Genomic DNA, 15921 nt, shown 5'->3' with positions numbered 1-15921 from the left:
TGTTCTGTGACCACCTGGCTCTGGTAAATGAGAAAGTAACACTAGAGGAGCAGACTGTGCTTCTGACTTAGCAAGGGACTGTGCCTGAGACAAGGAGAAGTGCGAGTGGACTTGGCTGGGCACAGCTGACTGATGATAGCAGCAGAACCAGAGCTGCCACTGCATTTTGCTGCTTTTTTGAAGAGGTGGGGAAACGGGAATGGATAACTGACTGGATGGGTAGCAAGTTTCAAGATTTCACAGTCAAGAACCTCTATTTCTAGTGAAAGCTTAACATACAATTAAGATCACCTGAAATTTTGAAAAAAAAAATTATTCCAACAGGAATTTGTCAAATTAACGTAACTTTATTTTTAAAATTTAATATTTTGACAGATCTAAAATTTTCAACCACACAGTCCCACCTCAGAGGCACTTGAGCTTGTTTGGTAGAAGTCCTTGCAGCAGTTACTGCCCTCTTGCTTCATGAGCGCAGTATCCAACAAACAGTGGTTCAGCTGCTATCCCACGTCTGTTAAAATAAAGTTTAATGATTATGGTAAAATCAAACAACTGGCTGGCTCTCAAGGCAAGGAGAGAGACAATGGTAACTGTTTTAATCCATTTCATGCAAATAAACCTAGTGTCAGGAAGTAACGGATGGCCCATTATGGGAATGAAGAAAGAATGCCATAGTCTGGCACTCTGTATGAACGGTATTCATTCATTATACTGGTTAGTTATACTGGTATTCTGTAGAATATATTGCTTTTTAGAAGACAAGTTATATATGACTATATCTTTCTAAATCTGTATCAATCAACATTAGCACAACCCTTCCAAATCTCACATTTTCTTCATGAGCAGCTCAAATCATTTCCGTTTCATCCGGTTTATAGTCTTGGGGAGCCAGTTTATTAAGATAGATACAGCTAGGTAAATTATTTTGGTTTTATGCAGCTTTTCAAAAAAACCTTCAGGTTACTATGGTAGCAAGATACACAGGAAATAGTTGCAGTGCTGTAGCCTGGTTCTAGCTTTCAAGTATGTTTCATATAAACCTTTTGTAGTAGTTTGTTCTTGTGCAGCAAGACAGTATTTTCAGAATGAAAACAGCTGTACTCAAATACTGCATAAATATTTAACAGCTAAAAACTACCACTCCAGTCAATTATAGGATCATAAATACTGATGTTTAAATTAGTCTTAAGAGCTACAGTAGAAGAACAGTAGAAGAATTTTGAAAGTGAACTACTTCAGCTGAATTATTGCTTGGTCCTAGGCAAGACTTAAGTTATTCTTTGGTAAAAGAAAGGTTTTGTCAAGGTCTCTGGGCCAGTAAACATTTGTCTGCAATTTGAACAAGTAACCTCGGCCTTGGATAGGAAAGTCTCCCAGGGACTTGATCCAGCTATTAAAAAGTTCCTACCTATCCGTTTACCCCTGCTGCCCGGATGTAAATAGCAATCAAGAGCTTTCATACTTGAAAATACCTCTCAGGAATCCCCCAGGTTTTGCATAGATATTAAATATCCAAATATAGATAATTAATAAAAAAAATTTGGTAAGGACACAGAATGCAGGCCTAACTAAGACCTTAGTTTTAGAGAAAAAAGTGCAGAAAAGAATGAGTCATGAACTGACTTAACATTTTGCTTCTAGCTACTATAAATTAATTCATCAGGATTCCTTATCCACCCCTCAGATTCCACCCTAAGGCAAAATCTGAACCAATAGCTTGCTCAAGCTCACCTGTCATGCAAAAGCCTGCATTTAATTGCCTGCTGCTGCTCATTAATTTTAATAATTTGATATAGAAAAATCCAGTCTGCTTTTCTGTGTGTGCACTCCCCTCCCACACCCTTTATGATTTGAAACAAGTTAATCAAGATGGTAGGTTTTTCCTTTAGAGGAAAGAAAGAGATAATATGTAGTATTTCACTGAAGAAGGTTGTGAGAGTATTAGCTGCAAAACTGTTTTGCATCCCTATCTTAATGCAGCTGCTCTTCTTTTGAGGATCTGAGGACCACACGGAATGATACTTACATAGTGAGATTAGGCTGTCAGTTCTCCCTTCCCTTCTGGGTTAGCAGTTTAGGCCTGTACTTGAACTCCAGTGGTTTTGCAGCATGAACACCAAGCTTTACCAACCCAAGCAATCTTACCTGAGCATGCGGCACCGATGATTAGAGAGCCTTTTATAGGCATCCTTTAAGTCAGTCACATTCCTGCTGCTCCAGAGTCTTTCTCCCACAGCACTTGCACGAGGCCTGAAAAAGCATATAGAGTTTTAGAGTAGGTATATGCTGTTACCAAGAATGGATTAAAGCCTTTAATACAAAATCTTATGTCCAAAAGCAACATTTTTTAATAGTTGTTCATTGTCAGTATCAGAAAACAGTACCACTAAAAGCACTGCTGGATTAATTCATGCTCTTTGGAGCTAGCTTTTTAAAATCTAAAGCTAGAGAAGTCATACCATAATCTTGGCGTGAGGTTGGTTGCATCCACAAATTCCCCCCACAGGCAGGCTTCTCCACCTATCACGAGCTTCTTCTGCTCTTCAGATCCTGAGTCAAGGCAGAAGATTAGAATTGCTGCTTGCCCAGAAGGCACATCATAAATTTCATTTTCCGGTACTTAAAGTATTGCTGTTTAGTTTGTGTTTACTTTATCACATAAAATACATATCCTGAGCATTAACGTAATATTTTAGTAGTCTTGTTACTGGATGTGGGAATGATCAGACAATTTGCCCAGAGAGTCCAAGCTTTCTGCAAACTTTTCCTTTCTCTGACGGAAAGAATTTTTATCTTTATCCTCTGAAGACAAGGCTTAACCCAGATGTAACTGTTCATTTTATTATTCAGTGAATGGTCGTTATAAAAGCTGTGGAAGTCAGCTGTTCTACATAATCAGCCCAGAAAGATACCTTATATAAAATGAAAGCCAAGGAGAGCATAAGATATATTTGTATCAGCTTTAGCCAGAGGGAGAAAACGTTTTTTTTTTTTTTTAAAAAAAAAAAAAAACTAATAGTATAGAAGCTTTGAGATGCAGAGTTCAAGGCTTGCCACGGAAAAGGGAGCAAACCTGTATGTCCTGTGGGTAGGAATCTGCTCATAGAAGCACTGAGTCAAACAAACCAAAAGCAGACTTGCATCTCCTGCCCCTGGGAACAGGTGGTCCAACTCCTTGCCCCACCCCAGAGCTAGTGTCTAATGTAATCTAAAGTTATTCAAAATCAATTTAAAGTTTTTGGTATATAGCAAAACCAACAGCTGTCTACCAACAGCCATTTCACACATCTCTACCCCTAATGCATAGGTATCTGTCCACCCAGTCCAGCATCTTATCTCACATACAGAGATACACATTCAAGCTGATGCTCAAGAAAGGTATGTAACATTTTTGCACATGGGAAGTTAACGACTTTGATCTTTGACTACCCTCTCTCAGTTACAACATCGCTAAATAATTTGATTCTTTCCATTTAAGCCTTACAATGAACCGAAAACATCCATGGACACAAGAGGCATATAAAAAGTAATAACAAACCAAGGAAGTTAAGTGGTTCAACACTGTAGTATTTCTTCCAGTCCTGCCCATAACTAATGTAGTCCAAGTACCAAGGCGCTGCAAGGATGGAAGTGAAGCCTGCTTTGGTGACTCTGCTGAGTTCTCCAGCATAGTTGTTTCCCATCCATACTTCAATGACAGTGTCTGGCTTTAGCTACAAAGAAGCACGGCAGAAAATTAACCTAGAAGATTATCTCTTTTTTTGCTAATACTAGGAAAAAGAATGATGAATTTCAAAATTGAGAGGTGTATTTTCTTCGAAGGAGAAGCATTTCAGAAGTTACCTTCTGGCAACTGTTTTCTTCCAGAGACAGTCTCAAGCTGATCACCAGTGTGTTAGTTTGAAACCAAGTTCATACTGAAGTGAAGTCTAGATCATATGATAGACAGTTAATTCCAAGAGAGGGTTCTTACATACACACACCATGTTCTGTGACTAGCTCAGACTTCAAGCATTTGTTATGATTGGTCCAGATGCAGAGTAATGTAAAAAATTTTTAAATATAGAAATGCACAGAAACTTTCATGCTCTACTTTGGTGTTCTGTAGTTTGCTATATTATCTGCCTTCACCTTTATAAAACATTTCCATGCTGAAGCTTTTGTTCCACCTGTTTAAACCTGTTCCATCTGTTTGATAGATGGTAGTTTCAAATTGGGCCCCACACCTGGGAAAATTTACTTATGTCGTCCTGTTGAAGACAGACTTGCTTTAATTCTCAAGAGACATAAACTTAATACCATATTTTGGAGGCCTCTCACAATACTGTTAGAAGAAGAATATCTTCTTTCCCCACCTTACCTGGGCTTTATTATCAAACACTTCTTGCCAGACCACGTATCCTTTGTTATAGGAGGAAACAATGTCCAGAATCCTAGAATTTAGAAATTAGATCATGTTTGTGAGCTTCCACACAGCCAAGTGAAATAGCCTGTTTCCACCATAAGACACACTAGACCCTCCCCAGTGCTGCAGAGTGAACCAAAAGAAATCAGGTTTTTATGTGTTCGTTCCTGAGTGCAGAAAGAGAACCTTTCCCATACACGTACAGTAACAAAAATTGAGGGTTCAGAACTTAAACCATCAACTCTAGAAGGTGGCAAAATCTATGCTATTTAAGAACAAGAGAAAGACATGGCTATCTAAGTCTTGAACCTTTTCTTCTCCACCCCGTCTATTGAAATTATAGCAGGTACTTGGTTTAGGAAATGACAGAGTAAACTTAGAACTATCCCAAGTTTTAAAGACTTAAGCGTATAAAGGGGAAAATGTGAATAGTACTCAATACACAAGAATTTATGAAACCAAATCAATCTAACCTAAAACAGTTCAGTAAGAAAAAAAATCCCACAACTTACTTCTGAATATAATAAGATTCCAGTTTAGCATAGTCAATGCCAAATCCTTGCTTCTCCATGAAGTCTTTCACTTCAGGGTTAGATTTCCTTAATGATAATAATAAATCAAGTCAAAACCAAGAACCACTCTTTCTGTTTAAAATGAGATTTCCCAGATGCTTTCACCTATGCAGAAAGAGGCTGCTGAATGCAAAAACATGAGCTGATGCCTTAGGCTTGTCCCACCTGGAGTGCACAACAGAGCAAGGACAGCAGGAGAGGTGATTTACTTGCTCTGAAACTGTGTTTTATCCTGATTTGAAACAAAGCCAGGAGTCCTACACTTCTGGGAAAACTACTGGGAACTACTGTTTTGAAGCAGTCTTTGGCAGGCTGACTCAAGCTCCTAAAACCTCAGGAGTTCCTGCTTCCTCTGCAATTTAGCAGGAAGACTGCCAGTGGGCCTACAACCTGAACAGCAGGAATACCAGGTCATCTGCTAGGCTCACACTTGGGAAAATGCCCCAAAAGCAAACCAACATTTTGTGGTAAAGCAGTTGTTAGAGCATGTCTTTGTGTTTTAAAAATTGAAGTAAGTTCCGAGTGTTCCGATTTGATATTTCAGAAGAATACACAGTCTAGTTCAAACTGAGTATTAAGCTTAGTAGATCAGATCCAAATTCTCTATGATTAGTTACTCCAGCAGAGACTCCAAAGTACTGAACATCCAAACCACTTGAAGAACTGTACTAATAGATGCCCTTGCTTTTAATACAAGCACACAAAAATCAATACTGTAATTCTTAAAGGTAGCAGGTTTTCTCGAAGTTAGAACTTGATGGAAAGGACTGCTTTTCATTTATCCTACAGCATTTAGATATTAATTATCCTAAATACTACTTTTCCTCCATATTTGTTCTTTCTCCTGCCATATTAGTTTTCATACAGAAATGCTTTAGATTATCTAAATGTTTGTGAATGAACTCAAACGAAATTCTGCCTAACTGTTTTAACCAACTCTACAGTATTTGTTGCCACCCTGTGCCCCGCGGCTCTAGGTGTTCCTGCTGGAGCAGGACTAGGGTTGGACTAGATGATCTCTAGAGGTCCCTTCTAACCTCAACCATTCGGTGATTCTGTGATTTGCTTGTTGAGGGTCACAGATGCTCTGCCAACACATTGTGACCAAAGTAGGAGTGGAAAAGTTCTTGGGGTAAGCCTCACCCAACTGAGTGTCAGAATTGCTGGATTTAGGCAGGTTTAATAGGCACTAGGCATTTACTCTTTGAATGTCACCATACCAACAAGTGAAGCTCACTTCATCTCCTCCCAGGTGAATGTATTCATCAGGAAATACACGGCTGATTTCTTTGAAGAATTTAGCCATGAAGTCATAAGTTGAATTCAAAATGGGATTTACAGGCCCAAACGATCCACTTGGCTGCTTTCCATTGTAACAAGCAGTGAGGAGATCTTTTTGACCTAACAGAAACAATATACGGTATTCAGTTCTGTGTTGTGCTAACTTTGCTATCAGGAAGATGCAATTACTCATATTTCAAAGATGAAAATTCATTACTTCAATGCTGATCTATTCTAGGTACAATGAAATAGAGGCAAGGTGAAAAAAAAGAACTTGCCCAAGGCTGAAGAACACACCCCTCTAACCAGAAATTAGTATTCTGTCTTTTAGATTTGTGATTTTAAAACTCTAGAACATGTCACTACCTGGAAAAAAAATTCTGAATGGAAGAGCCTTAATGGATGTAGGAAGGAAGCCAAATTTGCCTTGTGAGCACATGTTCATTATCTTTTCTCTTTTTATTACCCTGATTTTTTGAGCACATAGTAGGCAGGAGGTACCTGGCTCAAGGTAGATGTTCCATCCTAATCTGCCAGGAAATTACCCCTACACAAAAAAGAAGATTGGACCAAAAAAAAAAAAAAAAACCACTAGTTTTTTTGTCAGGCTACCTGAAGCAACATGAGACAGAATAAAAAGAAAAAAAATATATATATATATAAGTGTAGGCTGAAGGATCTCAAGTTCTACTGACGTGGTAAAATATGATTGCAGCCATAGCATCTCATGAGGTCCCTGTGCTGAGCACATTCCCCAGAACTGGGCCCACCCACCCTCTGTGCTGTTGTCAGGCTTCTCTGCAGCATCCTGAATTTGAATGCAGGCGAAGTGTTGCTATAGCTCCTAGGTTGCAGTCAAACCCAGGACCAGCTGCAGTGCACCGTGTACCAAAAGCAGTTGCACAAGACGCAATCAGGAATGGTCCAGCTAGACTACAACTAAGTCTTGCTCTTATCTGATTTTAGGTCAGTTGTCTACACGTTACTCGGCAAACCAGTGGATTTTGTTAATGCCTCGTAAGGACAGAAACTACATGAAATGAAGGATGCAGAAAGAGTGTTCAGCAAGTTTAGCTTTTCTATTGTTTTTTTCTTCCTCCTTTAAAACTAGTGAGAAAGAGCCTGAAGCATTTTCTGACAGTCTGTGGCTAACTCCACACCAGCAGAGTGCAAGACTCACCCTGTGACTAAAGCTAGGCACTAGGAAATCTCTGCTATTTCCAGTTTTGCTAACAATATCCTAGGTTAACTTCTGTGAAATACCATTCTGCGCCTCTCTTTCCTTCCAAATTCCTTCCTGCCCCAACTTAGGGCACAAGGATCCTTGGTCCTTGACTTCATGTAAAAAACACCACTTTCAGGATTCAAATGCTGGCTACCAGAAAAGAAAAGTGAAAAGTGATATATCTAAAATGATCATGTCTAAGATGGAAGATTAACAGAATACGTATCTCCCTTTGCACACCCATCCAACACAGAAAATAACTGCCCAGTTTCAGTTTCCTCCATTCATGTCAGTTCTTACAACATTTACAGGTCATGACCACCATCAGTTCTTCCTCTTGCTTACCACTGAGCAAGAGCAAAGCACTTTCAAGGCGTGTTTTTAACAAATCCACTTCCTTTTATACAGCAATATTATGATTAAACTTACTTATAGTCTTTTAACTATTAATACTTTCTTGGACATACCTTGTCCCCAAGACAGTGTGTGTCCTGGGGTATCAAACTCTGGGATAACTCTAATGCCTCTTAACCGGGCATACTCAATCACGAGGTGGACGTCAGTAGGAGTATAGATGTGGTTATAGGAGTATGCTCCCTGTGGAGTGTTCACATTTAGAGACAGTTTACAAGATGTTATACCAGTAATTCATGAAATCGGAATTAAACTGTTATAATTTAGAACGGAGGTCAATTTTACAACTTGACCTTTTCTAGTTTATCACATGTACAACTACATTAACAAATCTTCTTTGGCTGGCTGATGAAAAAAGAACCACCTTTTCACACTAAGATAAATCCGAGGAGATCTGTCTTTCCTACGTCTGGCTCACGATCATTTGCAGAAATAAAAGAGGCCAGTTTCCATTCCATCAGTTTTTTTTATAGATATGATTTTCAAATCTTCAGCACAGAGGCAAGTTAGTTTTCCACTCCACCTTTGCATCAGTAGTTTTCTGTTTATCAATTTTGATATAGTAACTATTTTGGCATCAGGGCACATTTGTTTTGTGACACTGCATTTGTGCATTATTCTGCTTCACAGTGTCAACAGAAATTCAACAAGTTACCCCAATTTCTACAGTTTGTTGGAACAGATGCTCGTGAAAGAGCAAAAACAAACAAACAAAAAAAAGCAGCATGACTACTCATGATTAATAGCATTTGTCTGGAAATAGTTTCTTCATCTTTTAAGTACTTCTATATAGCTTTCCCATAAAGATCAATTTCTAATAAGCACTTTAAAACAGAATCACAAATCTTGTGTATAGGCTCAGTCTACTTAATCATTAGTGCTTTGATTTGGCTACTCCTGTACTGTGATTAAGCAAGAACCTTTTGACAGTTTGCATTAGTTAGGAAGATCTATTGTGAATCAAAACAAGAGGTACATTACATGGCATTTGTTTTTAGAAAATATGATCTTACATTTGGACCCCTTACACATATTGTGTGTTGTGAAGTTGACTAGATCTTAGGGCTAAAACTGTACCACCGTGGTTCTAAAACTCCAGCCAATGAGAAATTTTCTTAGATTTCCTGCCACTAGAATAAATGGAGGAGTTAAAGAAAAAAATCAACCTAGTGTTTAACACAAGAGGATTTTTGCATGGCATTACTGCTTGAGAGCCTGCAAGCACTGTGGATGACTGTCACATTTGAGCTGTGGAATCAGCAAGGCTATTTACCACACATCCACCAAGAAAGACATAAATAAGATTGGAGCAGACCCTCCAGAAGGATCTTAAGTATGGATTTGCTGGTCCTTCAGTACTGCTTCACAGTCAATCAAGGCAGGTTTATTCCACTGTTTGTGGTATTCTCAAATCTGCATTTTATTCTCAGGGAATATGTGCCAGAGTTCTGCTCTCCCCTGCAACTGCAATGATGTTTACTTACCTTGTTGCTTAACTCAGGAAAAGAAATACTCTGGTAAGGGAATGACTGATCATCTACTATATGCCAGTGGAGAACATTGAACTTATTAAAAGCCATTGCATCCTGCAAAACACAATACAATACAGTCTAGTTAAGCACTTTACTCTCAGAGAGCAACAGAAAACTCATGCAAAAAAAGAAAAAAAATCATGCACCTGTCCTAGTACTAGCTGGAGGTTTCCACTATTCCAGTGTAATATCCTACAAGCCTAAAGTAACAATTTATAAAAAGAAAAACACACACCAAAAGAAGCTAACCAAACAAAACTAAGAATACCATGCTTCACTGGATCAACTGCTGTAAGTTTTTATGAATCTTCTTTCACTTCATAGTGCATCAGAGTAATTCTCTGTGTGCCATCAACTCTTTCATTGCTATGCTTTTCTATCTAAATTCTCATGCTGTTTAATTTTCAAGATTGAAGCAGCTGGAACATGCCAACTGGTTAGTGAATTCAAGTGCATACAAAATAAACTTCCCTCTTCAGAAGTGTTCCTCTTTCTTTTTGGGTTATTACAGCAAAATATTTCCCCTTTCACACTATTCATAATCAAGATAAGTGTTAATACATTTCTTACAGAATAATGACTGAAGCTGGTCAGTTAAACATGCATCCTAAGCGGTATAATTTCTTTTTCTTTTTCTTTTTTTTTTTATAAAAAAAAGAGTCAGTAGCAGTGTTCTGTCAGGGGAGTGAATGTTCTCTGCATCCTTCTGTACTAAGTAACAGCTATACAGTTGCTGATTCCTTGCCATAACTCTTTTTCTTCTCTTTTAATTGAGTTGTATTTAAGAAAGTGACACGTTAGGGAATTCTTCCCTAATTCAAAGAAAGATTTATATTTGCTGATTCTCCAAAATATCTTGTCTGCTTTGTTAGACAAGCAGAAGTATTAATTGCCACTTATCTACATGCGCTTTAGCAAATACTATCTTTCCACACAGAAAATTTTCCCTCCTGACCTTCTCTGTGCCCCAGCCCAGGCAGTGGCTGCCTTCCCAGAACTCCAGCACAGCAGTTAGACACAAACAGGAAGCGGACTTAAACCGCTGCCTTAAGCATCTAGTTACTGAAGGGATTACAACTGCTTTTTATTAGATTACACTGGATTCAAGCAGGCACAAAGGTAAGAGGAAAAACACACTTGTTCTTAAACCAGGGAAAGGGCACAAAACAGGTCTAGGGAAGTATGTTCTCTAGTTCAGAATCACAGAAATAATTTATGGAAAACAAACAACCAAACAAAAGATAATCAACAGTTAAAGATACACAAAATGGTTAGGAGCACAAGTCTCAAAAGTAAAATTAGCCTCAGACAGATTTCCTTTCTTTTAGCAAATATTAACACAGGAACTACTTGAGCTGTTGGAGCATTCTCTGTTGTAAATAACTGCTCCCACAAGCACCACATACTGAGCAAGGACTGATCCTAAAAGTAAATACAATGGTCAAATCCACAGAAGTAAAAGCCCCAGCGTAGCTCAAAGTGCCCTGTTCAAGGATGTCTCAGAAATACAGTTTTACCTATCATAGAATCATAGAATCATAGAATGCTTAGGGTTGGAAGGGACCTCTAGAGATCATCTAGTCCAACCCCCCTGCATACGCAGGGACACCTAAAGCACGTGGCACAGGACTGCGTCCAAGCGGGTTTGGAAGATCTCCAGAGAAGGAGACTCCACAACCTCTCTGGGCAGCCTGTTCCAGTGCTAGGTACCTATGCTACCTCCAAGCCCATTTCAAGTCTTCTCGGCTAAGCCCTGAAAATTTGGCTTTTCTTGGAAAAGCCACAGAGACATGGCAGGAAAGTGCATTGCCCCACCATTCAAAGGCTCCCACCAAAGAAGCCCTATTACAAGGTTTTAACACAGGAGAAGGACAGGAAACAAAACAAAAACTCCACAGCTCCTGGGCTTTAATCCAATTCTTCATCTTGCAATGAGCTCAAGGTGGGAGTATATGATTCTTAGTGTGTTCTAAGTAAGCTTAGAGCTTAATAAGCTCTTAAGAAAAAGCTTATTCCCCCTTTTTTTTATTCAGGGCCATACGGTCAGAGAACTGAAAGAAGTCAGTAGCCCTAATGAACAGGTTGGAATCTTCTCTCTCTGCTTTTTTCCCATCTCTACTTTGTTACTGAATAGCTCTTAGCAACCTAAGCTACATAAAAAAGGTAGCCCCAATCCTGCTTATAGAAAGGACTGGAGTTTTCCTGCAGTCATAGGAGCTTAGTCCAGGGCTTGTATGGTTTTCCCAGTACTGCACAGTGACAGTCAGATGTGTCACTCAGCATATACTTCCAAAAAGTGCATGAGCTGGCCTATCCAACAGAAAATGATGACAACTGAAGGTGCCATAAATCCCAGTCTCCTTCACAGATTGACAAACTACTGCATCTAGCCACTCAGGAATTTGACAACACTCCAGTCTAGGCTCTGACCTAGCAAAATTCGCTCTGTCCTTTTGGAGGTCAGCCAGAGGCAACAGGTTCTCCTTTTGTATCAACATCTATTGCTAATATTTCAGAGTGGAAAATAGAACAATAAAAAGCCTTCATTATTAGTGATACAGATCATCCACTTACCAGATTTGTAAGAATAAATTTCAATGGTAAATAATGCCTTGAAGTATCAAGCAAAATTCCTCTATGAGCAAATCTTGGGAAGTCATAGATTTCTGAGGCATTGACAAGAAACTATGGGAATAAGATTTAAAAATTAGAATATCCATTGCATGTTATCATTCTGAATAGGAAATACATTTACTTTTAGTGTGTTATCAGCATTCAAAAACAATTTACCAGAAAAAAACAGCCAATGAAACTAGCAGAAAATTCTACTGTGCCTAGAAGAACACCTAATGAAGAAGGCTGACTGCTATCAGGACTGTATTTTCCGTTAATAGCCATACTCACACTTCCATAATCATCTTCATGAACCAACTGGCTGAAGGTTTCCAAACCTTGGGGAAAAAAAAAAATCAAGAAATGGATCAGCACTACCAAATTAACTCTCAGATACAACGGGCAGTAATGTAGGCATGTCTGGTGTTGTCATGCACATATTCTTGTAATTTCTGGAACTGGTGAAATTTCTAAATTAACACGAAAAAATAATTAGATAACATTCATCTTCCAAAAACACACAAACAAACTACAGCAGATACAGCAGAAAAACTTGGTGACACGTTCAGCAGATTGAGTTCTTAGGTGCAGATAAGGGATAGTTTGTCTATATGCCTGCACTGCTGAAGGGAGAGTTTTTTAGCACTCAAGATTTGGCAGGCTATCCAGACAAGCTGGACATTTCAGGCACAGCAAGAGCCTGGATGTGGGCTGCAGAGTCCCCAGAACATGGCTCTGGTCAGCACACGTCTTGGCACCCCGCAGTGCACCTGTCCAAGCCTCCTTCTCAGGGGACTGAAGGAGAGCAAGGCTCAGGGGCCAGCTGCTTCTTAGGTTCCCAGTCTATCACCGAGCTTGCAGAATGCCAGAACAAATAGCCCTATATGAAAGTAATCATCTTACCTCTTAAAGCACCCCATACCTCATCTGCTTTCAGGACAGCCACAGGCTCAGTTACGGTTAAATGATCTAAAGAGAACAAGAAAAAGCTGTCCTTCAAAACAGCACACACAGACTCTTCAAGTCTAGATTCTTATAAAGATAGACATAAAGATGGCACCTCAAGTTTCCATTTTAATCTATATTTTTGTGAATAATGGAAGTTCTGGCTAAGAAACACAGAATCTGAAAGAGGATCACAATCTCCACAGACTTTTTAGTCAGCAGTTGTAGTTCTGCTCATGGATTTTCTTCTAATCCAGCTTTTTTTTTTTTTTTTCTGAACACGTATCATGCCTTAAATGAATGCAGCACAACAAGCTTTGTGCAGCCGCATGTAAACTTTAAGGTAAAGAGGCAAAGAAGTCAAAAGTCAGATGGGCAGATAACGTGTACTTTGCATAGGTATGCAATGTTCTTGCTATGGAAATCATGCCAGCAACTGACCAATGCTGTCTCTCTTAAGACAGGGAACTAAACCTGCTATCCAACAAGTGAATAATAACCATATGTTTCAATGTTGTTCCCTGAACAAACCACCTGATGAAAACCAGAGTTAAATCCTTGCTGAAATCTGGAGAACTCACCTTACTACACTAAAAACAAAACAAAACAAAACTAAGAAACTTTCTGTGTTATTTGTAATAGGAAATAGCTTTCCTACAGCAGAGGAAGCAACTCTGACTGTTACAAAGAACGCAAAATAAAAACAAGGTGACCTAACAGATTCTTTGTCAAAAAAGGAATTAACTTTGGTTAAAATCTGCAGTTCACAAACCAGTTGAAAGTTCAACTAGTAGTAAAGTAATATAATAGCTACCAGGATAAATAAATTCTAAATAATCAATTTACTGCTATATTTCTTTTTTGTTTTTAATGTAAAAGTTTGCATACAGAATGCACTATTTGGGTACACATAACAAAAAGACAAAAATTAAGAATTAAGACGTTCTTTGACAAAACAGGCAGAATAAGTTCTTCTGTAGAAGTACAAATGAAGATTAATGAAATCTTTTTGTAAGGATGCATATCCTTGTTACCAAACAACTGCTTCAGCTAGAACAGACCTAGATGATTGTCTCTAGACAAAATTAAATGAATTGACTTCTCATTCTGTTTTAACTTACTCAGATAATTAGCACTATTATCCACTCATATTTGAGTTGTGAGACTCCACCGGTAATTAGGACTCAATTTTAGAGTATTTCTCCAATCTGGATGTTAGTCATGAAACTAAGGAAGCCTGGAAGAACAAACTCAATATAACCATCAACTTTTTTTTTTCATTTGTATTGACAGAATGAAAAATTTATAATACTGCAGGAGGAATGACACGAACTCAGTTAATGCTGTTTGCCATGGAAAAACAGAGATACCAAGCACGTAAGCCAGTGTAAGCTGCTTCATTTCAAATGCAGTTATTCTAAGGACAGAGGATGAATAAGCAAAGCCATTCAGTCTTCATTCAACACCCATTACTCAAAGAGAGGATGATCTGACTATTTACAGATCCAACCACACATAATTAGATATAGGACAACACTATGCCCCAGATTCTTGATGACAGTAACTAGAAAGAGCAGCAGCAGCTATCTGCTATTGAAACTGAGGATATCATGGATGGTGCTTCTAACCAACTGCATCATTCACTATGGGAATTTCCTTCAAGTAGTCACTGTTGTGTTTTCAAGAGTGCTACTGAGGCAGGTGTTTCCTAGTCCTTTACAAAGAGCAGAAGACTTGTGCATCGCTAATGTGATTGGAAAACAAGCAGGAATGATGAGTCGCCTATATGAGCCGTAGAGCTTGGAGGTGGGGGGCAACAACCGACCTACTATGAGCAGGCGCTACTCACAGGCCTCGCGGGACTCCAGGCGCGGGTAGCCGCTGCAGCTGGGATCCGAGGACGCGACCACCACCTGCAGCTGCGCCAGCTCCGCCCGCCACTCTCCGGCCCCCAGCTCGTCCCGGGCCCGCTGGCGCCACGGCGAGTCCCCGAACACGTACTCATGGTACCTGCCGGGCAAGCAGAGGCACCGCGCGGCTCTCAGCGCGCCGCTCCCGGCCCGGCGTGAGGGCCACCCCGCTGCCCCGGCCGGGCCGCGCCCGAGAAGCCCCCGCGCCGGCGGCCCCACCTGCGGAAGGCGTCCTGCAGGAGGTGGCAGGCCGGCCCCGCCGCGGAGCCGGCGCCGTGCACGATCTGGAAGCGCTCCGGGGCCAGCCGCAGCTGGCGGGACGAAGTGCGCAGCGACTGCGGCAGCGGCCACAGCGAGTCCTCGGCGAAGGCGCCCGAGGCCGGGTCCCACTCGGCCAGCTCCGGCTCCAGCTCGGGCTCGGCCCCGGCCCGCGGGACGCCGTGGCGGACGCTGGTGCCCACCAGCACGACGGAGACCAGGAACAGCCCCGTGAGCAGCCCGGCTAGCCCCATGGCTCGGCCCATAGCACGGCGGTGGGCGCCGGGACGCCGGCCGAGCGACCGCCCGGCCCCGCCTCCGCCATCACGGGATCGCTGAGGGCGGGACACAGCCCGTGTGACGCGGGGCCGCGGGCGAGGAACGTATCCCCACGGCCGTGTGTGGGGGACCCCCCCCCACCAACGGCCGCGCGAGGAACGTCCTCCAACGGCCGTGTGTGGGGACCCCCCCCCCCACCAACGGCCGCGCGCGAGGAACGTCCTCCAACGGCCGTGTGTGGGGACCCCCCCCCCACCAACGGCCGCGCGCGAGGAACGTCCTCCAACGGCCGTGTGTGGGGACCCCCCCCACCAACGGCCGCGCGTGAGGAACGTCCCCCAACGGCCGTGTGTGGGGACCCCCCCCACCAACGGCCGCGCGTGAGGAACGTCCTCCAACGGCCGTGTGTGGGGACCCCCCCCACCAACGGCCGCGCGTGAGGAACGTCCTCCAACGGCCGTGTGTGGGACGCCCCCCAACGGCCACG

The 15921-nt window shown here is 41.4% G+C and overlaps 1 protein-coding gene across 1 annotated transcript; it reads right to left on the bottom strand.

Moving 5' to 3' along the window:
* Positions 1 to 302: 302 nt before the first annotated feature.
* HEXB (hexosaminidase subunit beta) lies at positions 303 to 15473 on the bottom strand. The gene is made up of 14 exons (XM_088535632.1): positions 15117 to 15473; positions 14837 to 14997; positions 12946 to 13011; positions 12334 to 12380; positions 12004 to 12114; positions 9382 to 9483; positions 7951 to 8080; positions 6198 to 6378; positions 4918 to 5004; positions 4361 to 4433; positions 3539 to 3713; positions 2460 to 2550; positions 2146 to 2250; positions 303 to 511 (listed from the first exon to the last, which is right to left on the bottom strand). The coding sequence occupies exons 1-14, from the start codon at positions 15419 to 15421 to the stop codon at positions 448 to 450; spliced, it is 1698 nt and encodes a 565-aa protein (XP_088391758.1). The 5' UTR covers positions 15422 to 15473; the 3' UTR covers positions 303 to 447.
* Positions 15474 to 15921: the final 448 nt, after the last annotated feature.

The sequence above is a fragment of the Tinamus guttatus genome, unplaced genomic scaffold (assembly GCF_059628265.1).
Source record: "Tinamus guttatus ecotype Peru unplaced genomic scaffold, ASM5962826v1 Tinamus_guttatus_pri_ptg000637l, whole genome shotgun sequence".
In the NCBI taxonomy this organism is placed as follows: domain Eukaryota; kingdom Metazoa; phylum Chordata; class Aves; order Tinamiformes; family Tinamidae; genus Tinamus; species Tinamus guttatus.
Note: the sequence above shows the minus strand (reverse complement) of the source record. Positions and strands in the feature narration are given on the sequence as shown.

Excerpts from the sequence above, each read along its gene's own strand:
- HEXB (XM_088535632.1), bottom strand. The coding sequence starts at position 15,421 with ATGGGCCGAGCCATGGGGCTAGCCGGGCTGCTCACGGGGCTGTTCCTG. Across the intron at positions 12,115-12,333 it reads ATGAAGATGATTATGGAAGT|TTTCTTGTCAATGCCTCAGA; the intron begins GTGAGTATGGCT and ends TTATTCCCATAG. Across the intron at positions 2,251-2,459 it reads AACCTCACGCCAAGATTATG|GCCTCGTGCAAGTGCTGTGG; the intron begins GTATGACTTCTC and ends ATGCTTTTTCAG.